A 16,331-nucleotide genomic window follows, 5' to 3' on the forward strand; every position below is an offset into this window, starting at 1 on the left:
CATTATTACCTAAGCATGAGATTTAAGTAAAATTGTTGTTCTGGGTCCACAAAATGAGCTGTTTGGTATCAATCCATAAAGTCAAATGTACAAATGGACTATAAATAGACGTAAATCCAAATAAGGTAAAACAACGGTCATCTACCCATAGACGTAGTCTGAGGATTTTTTTTTTTCAAATTAAAATGACATAATTAAAAACACTATTGTGTTTTCACTCAGCAATCCCAGAGTCCTACTTTCCATTTTCATTTTATTCTTTTGAATAAATATGCTTAACCATTTTTTTTACAAAGCAACTAAGGAGTTAGTAAATTTATTTATATATACTTAATGAGTTAAAGTGGCATCTTAAAATGAGCTCACTAAAAAGAGGCACATTTATCTACTGACATTGATGAAACTGCTTCAATAAAAAAGAAAAAGAGAAATTCAAATGAGGTGGTGAATAAAATAAGAAGTCTCTTCACCAGAACTCAAGAATAAATTGCAAAACAGTCTAAACTATTTTCCATTTTAATTTAAGGACACCTTATGATATGAGAAAAAATGTTTTCCATTCTCATTTAGATTCTCACAGAGCCTCATAGAAGGAGGTCAGAAAACACATTTCTTCAACTGAAATACGTATTTTTAGAATCTAACCTGACTTATAGAAAGATAACATGTTATGAAGCCGTATGAAGAAATAATCGCTTACTTAAAACACCATTACTGTGATCATTTTAATAACACAACCACTATATTGTAAAAGATAGTCACATGTCAGTACTAACAATCAAAATCCAAGTTGTTACACTTTGCGAGAGGGATGCTGAATTTAAGGGCTCATACTAACAGAGTAAAGCAATGATATAGATGATTCAAAACATCCAATAATCTAAAAGTCACTGAAGTATGTTTTATTTTATATAAACATATTTTTATGTTACATGTAAAATATATTTTCCAGTATATTTGCAGTAAATAAATCTTCCAAATTGCTTTGTGCTTGGGTTAACACTAAAAGTCACGCAGTTCACATTCTAGTAAAGTACAGTGGTTAGTCAATAAAGAAAGATGTGCCAAGAGTATGATAGACAGTATGGGAAGGGTGGTCAAGTATTTAAAATTTCATCCAGATAATGCAAATAACAAGAATTCTCCACTGGGGTATGGAATATGGGGTAAGGATTAAGATCGTCCTAACAAATGTGAAGCTCAGAATTCTATGGTTAATACACAAGTGCCTTCTTTTTGGTCCACAAAATCCATGAGACCTAGATAAGATTCCTAGGAAAGGTACTGATTGTGCAGGAGTTTTCTCACTGATGGAATACTCTTCATCTGTTGACACAATGGATAAATCAGGAGGTTACAATTTACACCATTGACACAGGTTTGCTATTGATGATAAGGTATATTTTTCTTTCTACTACGTGGTATTTGATTTTCATGTGTAGTCACATGTTTGTCTAACCCACAATCAAAAGGCAAATAACAGAAACCTGAGATTCTTTCAGAACACACATTTGACGTGCCTCATAAAATTCATGAATGTATTTGTCTTCAGTGTTACTTGCATGCAAAGGACCCAACATGGAAGGTACCCGACGCTCCCTTCTACGCTGCAAACTCCTGCTTGAAGTAAGCAGGACCGAGCAGGCAGGCCACAATGCAGCATTTGAGAATTATTGTTAAGTATTTACTATTAGCGTCGACTCTTACTGACAACTAAAAACATGTAATGGCTTACAGGGAAGAAGTAAGGTAAAGCAGGACACAACGAACAGCAAAGTTCTTATCCTTCTTGTTCACGAAAACTATATAAATGTTACTTCTGGCTCAATCACATAATCAACACTTATCTATGTATCTCTTCAGTGCACCTGGAAAAAGGTCAAACTGGGAAGCCAGCTACTGCTGAACCTCTCTTTCCATGGTCGTTCACTCACCCCCAGTTATAACAAATACACACTGAGCATCACATATGCTCCAATACTCTGTGGGCAAATTACAGTCAGTGGCCAGTTTGGACCTAATTAACATAAACCAATCATTGAGGGCAGGGTATATGAAAGTTACGTCATGGAAAATAAATTAATTAATTAAAAAAATAAAGTTACATGTTGGAAGCCACCACCACTGCCTCTAAAAAAATGTAAAATACTTCCACCTTTAATAACTTTGCAAACAATCCCTTTTTCCACATTTGATAAAAATTTACTTTCTCTCCAGATAAAATCCTACCAAGGTTTGTTCCATTTCATGAGATTCAATCAAAAGGAAAACTGGTTCTAGCCTGAATTTTCAGTTACATAAGTATCAACTACTAAAAGTATGCTAAAAGGAAAAGTATGAAGTATTACTCCTGATTTTAAGCCACTAAATAACATTGGGGGAAAAACTGTAAAGTCCTCAAAAACACCCAACTGAAATGGAAGGAGTAAGATTATGAATACCTTCCATAAAGCATAATCACACAATTCCCATTAAAATTCAGATTTATGCATTAACCACTAAATAATAAAGTTACTCAAGGTTTAGAACAATTCCTTTTATTATAGCTCATCAACTTACACCTAAATGTCTGAAGGAAAAAACACTGAACTGGGCTTTCTAGGAATCACCATCGTACACTTCACTTTTTAACTAAGTTTTCATGGTATGCCAAATAATTTGCACAGTGGGAGGCACGATTTCTTGAAAGCAACCAACTTCAAAATAACCCCCAAATTACAAATTTTCATCACATTTTGTCTGAAATGTTTAAAAACACAGAAGACCCCCCAAACAGCCTATTACCCAAGCTTGATGGCGTATTTTGTGTTCAAACCTGGATGGTTAAAAAGTATACTCCAGCCAATTGTTCTCAGAGGCCTTGGCCATGACACGGCATCACGCTAAGTCCCTTTAAACCCAAAACTTAGAAGACGCTGCATACTTTTTTAAACAATTAAGATACGAAACGTGTACGAAGGAAACTTAAAAGATCCAAATAACTCAACTCAGCAGAATGAGCGTATTAAACTGTTTTCACCAGCAATACTAACCAACTCAATAAACAATAGAGATTTAATGTTAAGTAGTTTCATTATGCAAAGTTATGAAGCATATCTTAATACTTCCATTCCTTCAGACTGCTTTGTTTTTATGGCTTTGAGAAGTAGCAAATCTATATGAGTTATGATCTATAATTTTATTTGTAATTTTAAGAAATATACGCATTTATGATTACAGCCCTAATGACTGATGACTAGTTCCAGTGGCAAAATCTCGGCAGGAAACAGATTTAGCAATTTGAATGTTTTATAAGTTTTTGTAATTGAGGAAACTTTTCATAATCTGACATTTGTTAAAACCACTTATTAGAAATTATGCAGCACAGTAGCTGTGGAAATATGAGCTAGCTTCACAATTATAAAGTCAGCCTATGTAGCCCTTTCCTATTGTATATAGTGGCATAAACCCCACAGCGGCCTATCAGCTAACTGGCAGGCAGGGGGCTGCTCTATTCAAAGTGAGAGATACAAGCTGCAGGGCAAAAACCTGGCAGCTCCCATCTGACCCCACAATCCCCTACTGGTGACAGCTCCAAGCTCCATGGCAAATTAGGCCTTCTCATATTACAATTGGAGAAGACAGATTCCATTAGCAGTATCTGAAATTGAGTGGAGAGCTGCACTGTTATCAGACTTGACTCATAAGCACTGCTATTAATCAGAGCTATGATAGCATTTATATATTTCAAGCTATCTGCTGCCGCTGTGATATTCTGCTACAAAGGGTTGATGGGACTTAGGAAAGTGAACAATAGAGCTTTCTGGGAAAAGCAGAGTAAATCAAGAAAGTCTATGACTTCCGCACATTCTGAAGGGATTGTGGTTTACATAAATTTTCTCCCAATTGGAGATTGAGCTCTTCCTCATCTTACACATGGGATTTAGTTGTCACTCAATGGTAACAGCTGTGAAAAGGTGAAGCGGCCCACCGCTCAGAATATTGCCTTCGCTTTTAAAGCAATTAACCCATGAACAGGAGGATACCTGGTGATATCAAAGGGATTAGGCCAGCCAGTGCATTATTAACATTTCCTTGAACTAATTCTAACTCTGACTAGCTGTCAGAAAAGACTCTACAGTCTTAAAAAAGAGTTTTTGCCCTGCTTTTTTCCCCTTCAAAATGAAGTGCTGCTATTTGAGCCTAATATGTCCCTCTACTTATAAGAAAATGCAAATGAACCACGCTCTTAATATGCTTAACCAGTCTGAGTCAATGCAATTTTAATACAAGTATGAGAGAAATATATGATCAATTAACCAGGGATCAAGACAGATATTCTCCTGAATGGAAATTAATGCTCCAGTACTTTCCATTCTTCTTCAACTACAAAAACTTGGGGCCTATTTGTTACTTATGCATAGTTACCTCTGAAATTAGGAAGAGCTTCACATTATTCTCTATGGCAATAATCTAAAATACTCTCTGAGCTGGAAAATCCAAATGTCCCTTAAGCAGGAGATTCTACATTCTCTAAGGTATGGCATTTTAATTTTCTATTCTTTATTGAATGGAGTCTTAGCTGAAGCTGCAAGAGTCGCAGACACAGGGCTCAGAATCAAGTATTCCTCTTCTAAAAGTTTAAGCAAATTAATTTTTAGCAGCAGCATAATGTTTAGAATTATATTGCTTATACAAAACAAGATACCCCACAAATAAAATACTGGCACAAAACAACCTGCCGGAAGATATTTAAATATCACTGAAACTGGTTAAGTTCTTTGCAGCAGGTAGGCAGAGGTTCAATACACCTTTAATTATTATTTGTACTCATATATTCTAGCTAACGTGGTTGACATCAAGAGATCTGATTTCTTACTGTGCAGTGTTAACAGTGTTAGAAAGTGTTTTTTATGCAAGTGTCCTAAAACAGTAGTTCCTAGAAAAAAAAAATTGAAAACCTGTTTAATGGTTAGCGACTTTGTCTTAATTCCTTTAAGCACTGAATTTTGATTATAAAAACTAAAATAGTTTTACTTTCGAGCCACATTCGTCCTCAACAAACACTGTTGAAAGAATTCTTCTAGAGTTCCACTTGGTCCATAATAGTTTGGAAAGGATATGCTGACTCTCAAACCTATTGAGAATATATTTCCTGCCCTGTAATTCCCAAAATAAACGATACAAGATACACCCTCATCTGAGATCATAGGCAATTTAAATCTTCCCTGAGGTAAAGAATTTTTAACAATGCTATCAACATACTCCATCTTCTTTTAGGGATACCAGAACATATGAGACGTAAGCATGTTGACGTTTAGTGACCGTGATTTCAGTGCTCCTTCCTTACTAAGTACATAGGACCGAGTGTGACACTTCTTAGGAAATAAGTTTGGAATTCAAGTAGTAAGCAATGCTAAGGCATGTTCATATTCATGATTTACAAGACCTATAACTTCTTAAATTTTGTATTAATAGGATTTGTGAATTTCGAATATGACACTTTAAATATTGTGCCATTAAACTTAAAAATCATTTGCTTTAATGGCCTTAAAAGAGAAAATCCCAGTTTCTACGAATCACTGACTGCGTTCCGTAGTCTTAAAAACACAGATGTACATATTAATAAAATGAATACTATTTCATATAAATGAAATGCATTAAACTCTCTTAACATAATGAATGCTTAAATATACCCCTGAAGGGGACAATACATAAATACATAAACAACTGCCACAATCTTACTATTTTTAATTCAATAAACTACAATGACACATACAGCTTTCCACGTGCTGTTTTCCTCATATGCTTTCTACATTAAGGCAAAGCACACAGACATGAGTTCTTGCCAACCATTAGGAAAGATTGACAAAAAATGCAGCGTTAATGACATCTTATGGCTTTTAAAAGCAAGAGAAAGACGCAAGGAAAGCAAAAATTACATCGTAATTGGAAATAACGAATAAATTGTTCTTTCAAAACCTAAGTCATGTTTACTGAAAAAAACGCAGCTTTTTACATCAACACATTTAAACAGAAATTTGCTTTTAAAATGCAATCTTTGTTTAAAAGGTACAGAAGGTCTTTATGTCCACCCCAAGAGCTAAATATAGTGAATGCTATGTGAACAATTACCTGAAAAAAATCTAAACCTGTTAAAAGAATTAATTTACTGCACACCAGTCAGCACTAATCCTACATGTACAGTAATGTTCTCTTAAGTGATGGGGGAAAGAAAGAATAAAACTGTTTCCTAGATCAAAACCCTTCAATATTCAACAACGAAACGGAATGATGATTTGGCCTGTAAATGAATAAAGTAGTAAAATGTCCCCTCAACAAATTCTGATAAAAGGAGTCAACCTGTAAAGGAATACATTTACTATACGCTGATACTGGGAAAAAAGCTGTCACTGTAATGGCTGTACAAAAACTGTGTCCTGCTGTTGGGTTTATATTCACAGAAGAAAGGTTTTAAAGGTTAAGTTCAGGTCATACAACAAATGAAATTGTAACAAGCCAGCTGACATTGTATAATGTCTTCTTCCACTCAATCAATAGGCTACTGTTAGTCCTATTACCATAGAGATGGCTTGCTCTTTCCTGAAGGGTGTCTATTGTTTGACAAAACAGATTTGCCACTTGAACTAGGTTGTTCCCAAAGGACGTGTACCTTGTCAATTATTTGTATTCAAAATAATGAAGTATTTTCATATTAAAATGTATGTAAGAGATAATATCGTTAGATCCCTTTTCTGAAAGAAAGCAACTTTCCCAAGTACAGTATTACTAAAACATTACTAAAACCACTCAAATATCCAGTTTAGTCATATTAAGAGTTTTTGATTTAAAGCATCTGTCAGCAAATATACAAATTTATCATTAAGACTGTATTAAAAGAAAAGGGTCACAGGTTAAGTGTGCTAATCTAAAACCCATTATAATCAAGCATAATAATAAAAGGTATTTTAAAATGTGGACAACTCAAAGGAAAATTATTGCCCAAAGCTATTTGGATTCAGTAAAGATAAAGACTTCTATGTACGATTTTTACAGTGGTTTTCATGGGGAATGGTATCACCAATTAATATAGTGAACAGCATGAAAAAGTTTTAGAAACCAAATCACTTTATTTGCATAAGAGCTTTTTATAGCCACATAGCCACATGTTATAGAAATACCTTGTAAAATACAGGTAAAGAATGAAAAATAAAATAAAATAAATAAAATACAGATGAACTAACAAAATAAATACAACTATTAATTTTCTTTATGTGCTTTTGTCTTAAACGTCTTATGAAAATTATTAATTTGTACACAATACAGTACAAGCAAGTTCTGTATTTCAACCTAGATATTTAAAAATTAAAAAGATCAGTTTTTTTGTCTGAATAGAAATAATGACAGATTCTTAATTATAAAAGACTCAGGAGAAAGAATTCTAAATAAGATTATTCTAATCATTTAGAAAAAGAAAGTATTCGTAATACTAATCAATTCAAGCAGAGATGTTATTTTCAACATTTCATAGTTAAAGATTTGGCTATCACCGAAAAGCTGTAAGACTGAAATAAAAATGAATTAAATAATATAGATAAAAATTTAGTAAATGATCAATAGTCACAACATTTGAATCTGAAATCTTTCCACAAATAAATTTAAAAGTAAGCTTTAGAGTCATAATTATGTTAACTTTTACCTTTCTGTAAATAATGAAAAAGGAAACTTAGGAAGAATTTAGCCAAAGGGCAATATTATGACTAATGCAAATAAAAACATTAGTCTCCAAAAATGGCATTTGAAATTGTCTATTCAAATTACACTATATTTACAGACAAAAATTTACTGTTATACTAAAAACTACAGTAGTTTTTGAAAGAAGTGTTTTAATTTGGCTCTCCCTTTGCAGGAAGTATCATTGTATTTTTTACTATAATCTCCTTAGGCATAGGTTAGACTGAGTTAAGAATGAAGGAGACAGGAACAGCAAAGACAAATAAGTTTACCAACACCCTAAACTAATGACCCATTTTTTAAAAGCAAGGTAGCCTTCCAAACTAAGAAAGCCTTCCATCCATGAAGTAAGTGGGGTCTAATTTGCCTTCCTTCCCTACCGCCATAATGGAACAAAGTGAAACCTTACTAAATCCTTATCCCAAATTTATTTCCTTAGTTAACAGCCTCATTTCAAAACGTAGACAACATGTGCGTATTTAGAATACAACATAATTAGGTAGTAGCCCTGGCCCTGACAGGCAGCTGCCCATCAGCAACACTGTGAGTAATTAAATGATATTTACCATTTACCAAAAGATGAACTTCATATTGTTGAATTAAACTGGCCCATCTGCATCTTCATAAAATGACAAACCTTATTAGTTCTGCCTAACCAGAGAACTGCGATAATGAACTAGTGACACCTTTACTCCATTGTACGAAGCACGACCAACTGTGTAATCATCTGAGGGGTCAAATGCATATGAAATTACCGGAAATTAAGAAAGTGAAATCACATGAGTGATTAGGAAAACCATTCAAGCAACAAAAGCTTTTTTTTTTTTTTTTAACGTAAGCACTTAGACCATAAGACAGCTACATCTCCAATTAGCCAAGATTAACTTTAACTGATCAACTACTTTACCTGAAAACGGTGAAAAAAAGTAATGCTGCAGCTACTGCTCCAAATAAGCCACACAGAAGATTGACTCGGTAGGCAACTGAACCGAAAGGAAATAGTATAATTGCCAGTTTAGCCACCAGAGTGAACAAAGGATAGCCAGGAGGATGGGCAACCTATGGAAAAATCAGCAGGTTAGGAGGTTTTCACCCACTGAAGAGTCACACTGGCTGTAATTGGACAGGAGCCTTTTTCTCGAGCAAGTAGCGAGATTAAGAGGCAATGACTCAATGTTTGAATGGTGGTTTTCTATTGTAATCCTTTTGTGCCAATACAAATAAATATTTTCTTTCGTGGATTTGGCAGTGTCTACCACATGGTGTGTCACCTACAGAAAGGGTGACATATTTCATTGTCAGTTCTTAAGCAGCCTGTTCTCTGGGTTCACAGTGCATTAGGGTCATTTAAAAGGCTATTGAGAAAAAAGCAGGTTCTGAAATACCGTATTGGTTAGAAAGTTGAAAGACCACACTGCTATCGGATTACCACCACGCTGACAGTCCTAAGGTCTTGCCTAAAGGGATCATGCACCATAATAAAGTTTATTAAATAATAAACTTATTAAAACTGTTAACCCGATTTATTTTATTCTCCATAGCTTATACAAAATTTGGGGTGATAATAAGCCAGCTACTGTATATATAGTAAAGGCTTTGCTTTATAATTTAGTTTAATTGGATTTAAAACTTAAAGTAAATTGTCACGTACTGTACTTATAAGTTACTAAAAACTGGGGTTTGAAAATAAATTAATCTACTTTACTCCATGCTTAATTAAACTTTCTTAATTCCTAAAACTGTTAATGAGAGCATTGATTAAACAATAAAACTAATACTTACTCCAAGCTCATGTGCGGCTGTGATCAGTTCCCCTGTGAAAAAATAATGTAAAACCAATAATTACTATTAGAAAATGACACTCCTCCAAAGTTTTCAAAATCCAAATGCTTGCACTGGGGTTTTGCATTAATTTGACTGGATAAAACTGTAAATCTGTAGAGATTTAACAGCATGAAATAGTCTAAGGATATTTTCTCCCTTAGGTCTTACTGAACAAATGATCTTTGATAGCTTTTAATAACTGGTCAGTGGAAATACAGGTGAATTCTCGTTTCTAAAAAGTGCCTATTGTCCTTCCTAAAAGTTGTACACACTTACAAATATATAAAAACTCTTGTGAAATGATAGTGTAATATGCTGTATTGTCCCTCAAGATTTTAGTATTAAAATGTCTACAAAGATGCAACTTTGTGATACATAACATGTGCAGACATCTGAGGCTTGGACACTCCATTACATGTACCATTCTGCCCTAAACTGGCGTTTGAATACCTTCTCTACATTAATTACGTTGGAGATCTTTAAATGACTGCTAAATACTTCTTGCTCCAGGTTATTTTGGGAAGTTCCGACTACCATAATACATTTCTTCAAACCACTAAATCATTATATTACTTACATAGCCCTTTGTAATTCTTTGCCATCAGTGATTATTTCTAAAATTACGATGCAGTAATTCAATGCCTGTTTGTTAACATTTTAAGTATCCAGAGCACAGGGATTGTAATACATACAGTACAATGTAAGAAATCAATGTTGATGATTTATGAGTTACTATTATCTATTAAGAAATCTATTAATGGCCATTTTCTACCCTTCGATGGATGTTAATTTGAATACTCTTAATTTCTACTGTCCCAGCTACAATGTAGATCTTCACCCTCTGGCCTGGACTACAGTAAAAGCTTTGACCAGTTTCCTACTTCAATTCATCTTCATACTGAAATCACTTATCACCATACCACCCCCCAAAGAATGTTGGACTATATCCCTAATCCAAAATTTCTCAGTTGCTGCTCTCAGTTTACTAAATGAAGTTCAGATTCCTCAGCACAACAGGCTAGCCCTCTGTGGCTTCGAGGGCCCTTTACAAGGCTTACATCCTACGAAACCTATGCTCGCCTCAGTCAAATCTTACTACTCACCGTTCCTCTGGAATGGTTCTCTTTTGCACCTCTTATCACTCATTTCCTCACCCAGTATTCTCTCCTAAATCCTTCAAGGACTATTTCAATTGCCACCTTCTCAGTGACACCTTTCCTTATACATATCCTTCCCCAGCCTCCCCCATCAAGATTAATCACCTCTTCCTCCTCCATAGAACCTGCTTTAACCTCTCTACGCAGCACTTAGTTAGATTGCCTGATATTCCGGTTAGTTGTTTTCATTTCTGTCGTTCCTATGAAGTTGAAAATATTATCCTAGCCACTTCAGGAGTCTGTCAAGACACCACCACCTCTCCCTCCTCTGGTCACACAAAGAAACTAATTCAAGCCCTGCACACAGAGGTTGACAATAAGACGAATCATATTGTCATCCTTGCTACTAAGATGCCCTTAGTAGCATCCAAGGGCCAGTGAATGGTTGCATCATGGAAGCCCCATAAAGGGCACCCAAAGAGATACTAGACACTGCTCACCTAAGTCAATGACGTAGGGACATCTTTTAATTCTGGAGATATTTAAGAGCACCTTGGAAACCAAAGGCATTTTTTGTATCTTAAAGACTTTTTAAAGAAATTGTTTACAGACTAAAAAAATTTAAAGTAACCATTCCCTTTATAACCACCATCAAGAATGTTGGATAATTTTACTCCAGAATGGATTAGCATGTCTTCAGTCCCAAACTGTTTTCATCAGCTTTTGACATTTCTATAGTTACGATGAAACACAGTTACATTCAAATTTTCAAAGTCACTATTCTCCATGTAAAATACCTTTAGAATTGCATTTAACATGAAGAAAAATAGCCTACTTTCTCTAACTTCTTTTTACCATTAAAAAGTCATAATGCTGTTATTTTTTTTTCTTGAAGTTCATTTATTTTGAGAGCACATGCACGTGAGGGAGGGGCAGAGAGAGAGAGGAAGAGAGAATCCCAAGCAGGTTCTGCACGGATAGCACAGAGGCAGATGCGGAGCTTCAATTCATGAACTGGGAGATCATGACCCAAGCCAAAGTCAAGAGTTGGACACTTAACCAACTGAGTCACCCAGGAGTCCTATAATGCTGTTATTCTTTGCTGGAGTTCTGTTGGCATAAAAATCAGGAATGTGACAAACTTCCATCACCAACTCTTATCAAATGTTAAGCTAGTATCTAAATAGAAACCATAGCTATTATTAAATTATTAAAGCCTATAAATGTATCCTTGGAAAGAGCTAAAGGGAAACGTTATTCTTAAAGTTGAATATGATTAAGAGAAAAGAGCATGTGACTTGGGGGGGAGGGGGCGGGTGAAGGAAGAACCTCCTGAATACTTGCTTTCTCCCAAACCTTTACCCTAGGGCTTCCTCAAATTTAAGTCCTACTACAACCTGCACCAGAATGCTTTTTTAAAATGAAGATTCCTTGACCAAACCTACCTACATTAAGACCCTCTGGCATTGGGGCCCAGGTTTCCTAGGCAATGCTGAAGTGCATTCAAGTTTGAGAATTACAGCTTTTCTGTCTGAGACACAAACGGGTGGCAAGCTCAGAACTGTTAGCAGATGCTTAACGTTTACAAAAACTAGCTCCCTCTGTATTATACTTTTTGTATTAATTACAGTTATATTTTCATCTATCAAGTCTATTAAAGACAGCATCCTTAAAATATATAAACACATGAATAAGCTGATTTATTTTTCCCAAGGATAACAAGAGAAGTGATGGCTAGATTCCCACACTCTCCTCCAAAGGATGAGTATTTCCTGCCCATAAATCAACTATGTGTATCAAGTAGTGCAAAAAATAATTTTGGCAAGGCCACACAATGTGATAGATTTATGGAGTATAAGTTAAGACTTATCAGGAAGAAAAATACATACTTTATATTGGTTTTGAGATGTGTTCCATTTATTGATAAAAAATATATTTCATAAACAGAAACATTCAAGGAGGACAGTACTTCCATCATATAAACAAAATTGTCAAAGACATGATTATACAAATTCACTGGCAATACCTGGAAAAGTTTATTTATCATTTCCAACAATGAACCCCAAAATATTAGAAGCAACCACTATTTAGCATCAAATTAAATCAGAACACCTAAAAAGTCTGGTAACTCAATCTGAATAAATAACTTTATTCCACTGGGGAAAAAGTAAAAGACAGTATTAATAAAGATACCAATCACAGATTTTAAATATCAGTATATATGTAATGACGGGTTTAACTACGAACTTAGAGCAGAAGTTAAGAGAGCATGTTCTAAGTCAATCTACTGGAGTTCTTTCCTCGACTGCCCCTACTTTCTAGCTGTGTGATTCTGGACACGGGTTGGCCTCAGTTTTGTCAGCTATCAAAGAAAGATATTGGTAGTGCCTACCTCATAGGGATAGTAACTGAATTAAAATGACAATCCATGTAAAGCACTTGGAACAGTGCCTGGCATACAGTAAGAGCTCAGTGTTAGTTGTTTTTATCCATCCCCCCAATACTGCAGGCTCAAAGAACCGTGGTAACCTGCAATGTTTTTTTTCTTTTTTTTTTAAGGTACAGAACTACTCAATCTTTGAGTAATGCTCTCCATTGTCAAAACTCTCACTTGCACTGCTGGTGGGAATGCAAACTGGTAGAGCCACTCAGGAAAACAGCATGGAGGTTCCTCAAAAAACTAAAAATAGAACTACCCTACAACCCAGCAATGGCACTACCAGGTATTTATCCAAAGGATACAAAAATGCTAATTCAAAGGGGCACATGCACCCCAAAGTTTATAGCAGCATTATCGACACTAGCCAACTCATGGAAAGGGCCCAATGTCCATCTACTGATGAATGGATAAGGAAGATGTGATACACACACGCGCACACACAATGGAATACTACTCAGCGATGAAAAAGAATGAAACCTTGCCCTTTGCAACAACGTGGATGGAATTAGAGTGTATTATGCTAAGTGAAATAAGTCAGAGAAAGACAAATGCCATATGATTTCACTCATATGTGGAATTTAAGAAACAAAATATGTGAACAAAGGGGAAGGGAAGCAAAAATAAGATAAAAAAAAAGAGAGAGAGAGGGATACAAACCATAGGAGACAAATACAGAGAACAAACTGAGGGTTGCTGGTGGGGGGGGATGACTAAATGGCTGATGGGCATTAAGGAGGGCACTTGTTGGGATGAGCACTGGGTGTCATATATAAGTGATGAATCACTAAATTCTATTCCTGCCATCATTATTATGTTAATTAACTGGGATTTAAATTTTAAAAATAAAAAAAACTCTCACACCTTAAAAAAAACCACCTCTCACAACTATAGTTATTTCTATTATTTAATGTAAACCTTGGATACTGCTCCTATTTGTTCAACAGGACTTGAAAGAAAGATTAAAGGTAATGATTTGTAAAAAAAAAAAAAAAAAAAAAAAAAAAAAAAAAGATCTTCAATGTGGCAGACAGCCCTGAAGACGGCCCCCAGTGATCCCCAACTCCTGGGGTTCTCACTATATAATCCTCTCCCCCTTGAGTGTGGGTTGGATTTATCGACTAACTTCCAGGAATAAAATAGGGCAGTCCTGCATCAATCACTTCCAAGACTAGGTTTACAAAATGACCGACGTGTCCGACGAAGGTGCCATCTCTCTGGTCACAAGGGTCGGCTTCCCGAGAGACCCACTTGGCAAAGAACTGGATTGAGGTTACAAGCGGTTCCTCTCCCCAAGATGACCCTCGAGAAGACGACAGCTCCCGTCCACACCATGACAACAACCCGTCCTGAGTAAGAGCACCCAGCTAAACTGCCCCCGGATTCCTGATCCACAGAAAAAGTGAGATCATAAACATTTGTTTTAAGCCACTAAATTTGGGGCTATCTTGTCAGGCAGCAAAAGATAACTAGTACACTCCATGTTTTCGACCTATAGATTCACTACCTGAAGTTACAACACCATTCTGACAAAATCAGGCATTACTGGATGGTCATTTAATTTGGCAACAAGACAAAATCAAAAACGGAACCTGGGTCTTGTTCCTCATCCCAAATATAAGACAATCCTGTAACAAACACAACAATTGCTCGTGTCATTTAAATGGTCCCTGCTTTTCTTTTTAATAAATCAGCTTGTTTTAAGCCACACCTAGCTTCCACTTTTTCAAGTGTTCGCCCTCAAATTTCCTGCATGGCCGGTTCCTTTTCAACACCCAGGTTTCAACTACAATATGCTGCTCAGAGGCCTTTCCTGGCTAGCCTTTCTGGTGGAGCCCCACTCTCCATCCCGTCTCCCTCCGACTCCCTCCACTCATCACTACTCAACTTATCACTGTTTATGCAGTAGTTGGTGTATGGTCTCGACCCACACTGGAATATTCTCCACGATACTTGGTCCCCACCACGTTATTCCTTTTGTCTGGAACACGGTAAGGACTCAGTAAGTAGTATTTGGGGGGTGCTGAAAAGGAGTGGACAACGAAAATTCGGGTCCCGAAAAATGGACCCAGGGCAAGCGGAGAAGTCGCTGAGTCCCACCGGGCGAAACCAACAAGCCCCTTCTCCAAAGCCTGAGAACTACAGAACCCGGTTACAGGAATGGAATCACAAGCCGGTTCTGGAACGCAAAACGCTGCACTGCGCCAGGGGGGGACTGGGAGGGGGGCGATGGAGGGCGCGAGCCGACCGACGAGGGAGAGGGGCAGGAGGGCGGCCCTGAGATACTTTACCCGAGTCTCCCCCCGGCACCGAAGGGGGCAGCGTGAGGGTGAACACGGCGGCCACGGCGGCGAATACGGCCAGGCCGCCGCGGAGGCCCCCGGAGCGCCGCGGCCCCACCCGGGCTGCCCGCCCCCCGGCCGGGCCCCTGCCGTCGTCATGGAGACCCATGGGCCCGTGGGGCCCGGGGAAGGAGGCCGCGGCGGGCCCAAGGACTCGGGTGGCCCGGAGTTTCCCCGGCGAGAGGCGAGCGCAGCCCGCGCGGCGGCTTCCGGGTCGGGCCCCGGGCCTGCCGGAGCGCACCTTCCTCCACCCGGCAGCTGGGGGTGGGGGGGGTGGGGGAGAGAACGCGGCCGGCCTGGCGCGAGCGGCTCGGGGGTTTTGCGGTAGCTCGCCAGGCGGTGGGAATCCGCGGGGTTATTTGGTGCTTTACCGACGCCCACCACAAGCACGAGCCTCCTCTCGAGAAAGCAAGCTGGGGCGTGGGGCTGCCGTGTCCACGGCCTCCCCCCGCTCACGCTGACTTGGTCGGGTCTGACGGAGACGGAGCAGGGTCGCAAACCGGGCGGCGTCGGGACCGCCTCTGCCCCCGCTGGTGTGGCGGTGGAACTACACGCCGGGGCCGTGATCGCCAGCCTCAGCCTTCAACTGGGCGGAACCAGGGGAGGGGTGCGTACGGTGGGCGCCACGCGGGCCAATACGGACGTCGGTCGCGTGTTGGCGGCGATTAATTCCGAGCCCGTGTGCGAATTGTTGAATCGCTGAGTTAGTTTCAGAGAGATTAAAATAAGCTAGTTGGTCTTTTTTTTTTTTTTTTTCTTATACAGCATGAGGAAAACTCAACGATGAGTTGAGAAACTTGAGTTTCTGAGTTAATCCCAAGAACTCCTATCCCGCTAAAGTTGCCTCCTACTTTAACGAAGAGGGGCATTTTGGTGGAGTTTGACCACAGCATGGCAAATGAAATGGAGACACGGTGC

At 38.0% G+C, this 16,331-nt stretch overlaps 1 protein-coding gene across 9 annotated transcripts in view; it reads right to left on the reverse strand.

Annotated features, from left to right (window-relative positions):
- TMEM260 (transmembrane protein 260) overlaps positions 1-15,655 on the reverse strand; it is a 91,118-nt gene extending 75,463 nt beyond the window's left edge. For 7 of the 9 annotated variants that reach the window (XR_015252354.1, XM_086709674.1, XM_086709675.1 and 4 more), the window contains exons 1-3: positions 15,363-15,655; positions 9,496-9,527; positions 8,621-8,772 (exon numbers count right to left, since the gene is read on the reverse strand). Coding sequence is in view for 8 of the 9 variants with exons in the window: in XM_086709674.1 (XP_086565800.1) it covers positions 8,621-8,772; positions 9,496-9,527; positions 15,363-15,522 (344 nt within the window). In the remaining variant the exon portion in view is untranslated. The remainder of the gene's footprint in view (positions 1-8,620; positions 8,773-9,495; positions 9,528-15,362) is intronic. The other 2 variants (XM_025919504.2, XM_086709678.1) reach the window with 2 other exon arrangements.
- Between the last annotated feature and the right edge of the window lie 676 nt (positions 15,656-16,331).

This window comes from Puma concolor, chromosome B3, assembly GCF_028749965.1.
Source record: "Puma concolor isolate L17-30 chromosome B3, mPumCon1.1.hap2, whole genome shotgun sequence".
NCBI classification, from domain to species: Eukaryota; Metazoa; Chordata; class Mammalia; order Carnivora; family Felidae; genus Puma; species Puma concolor.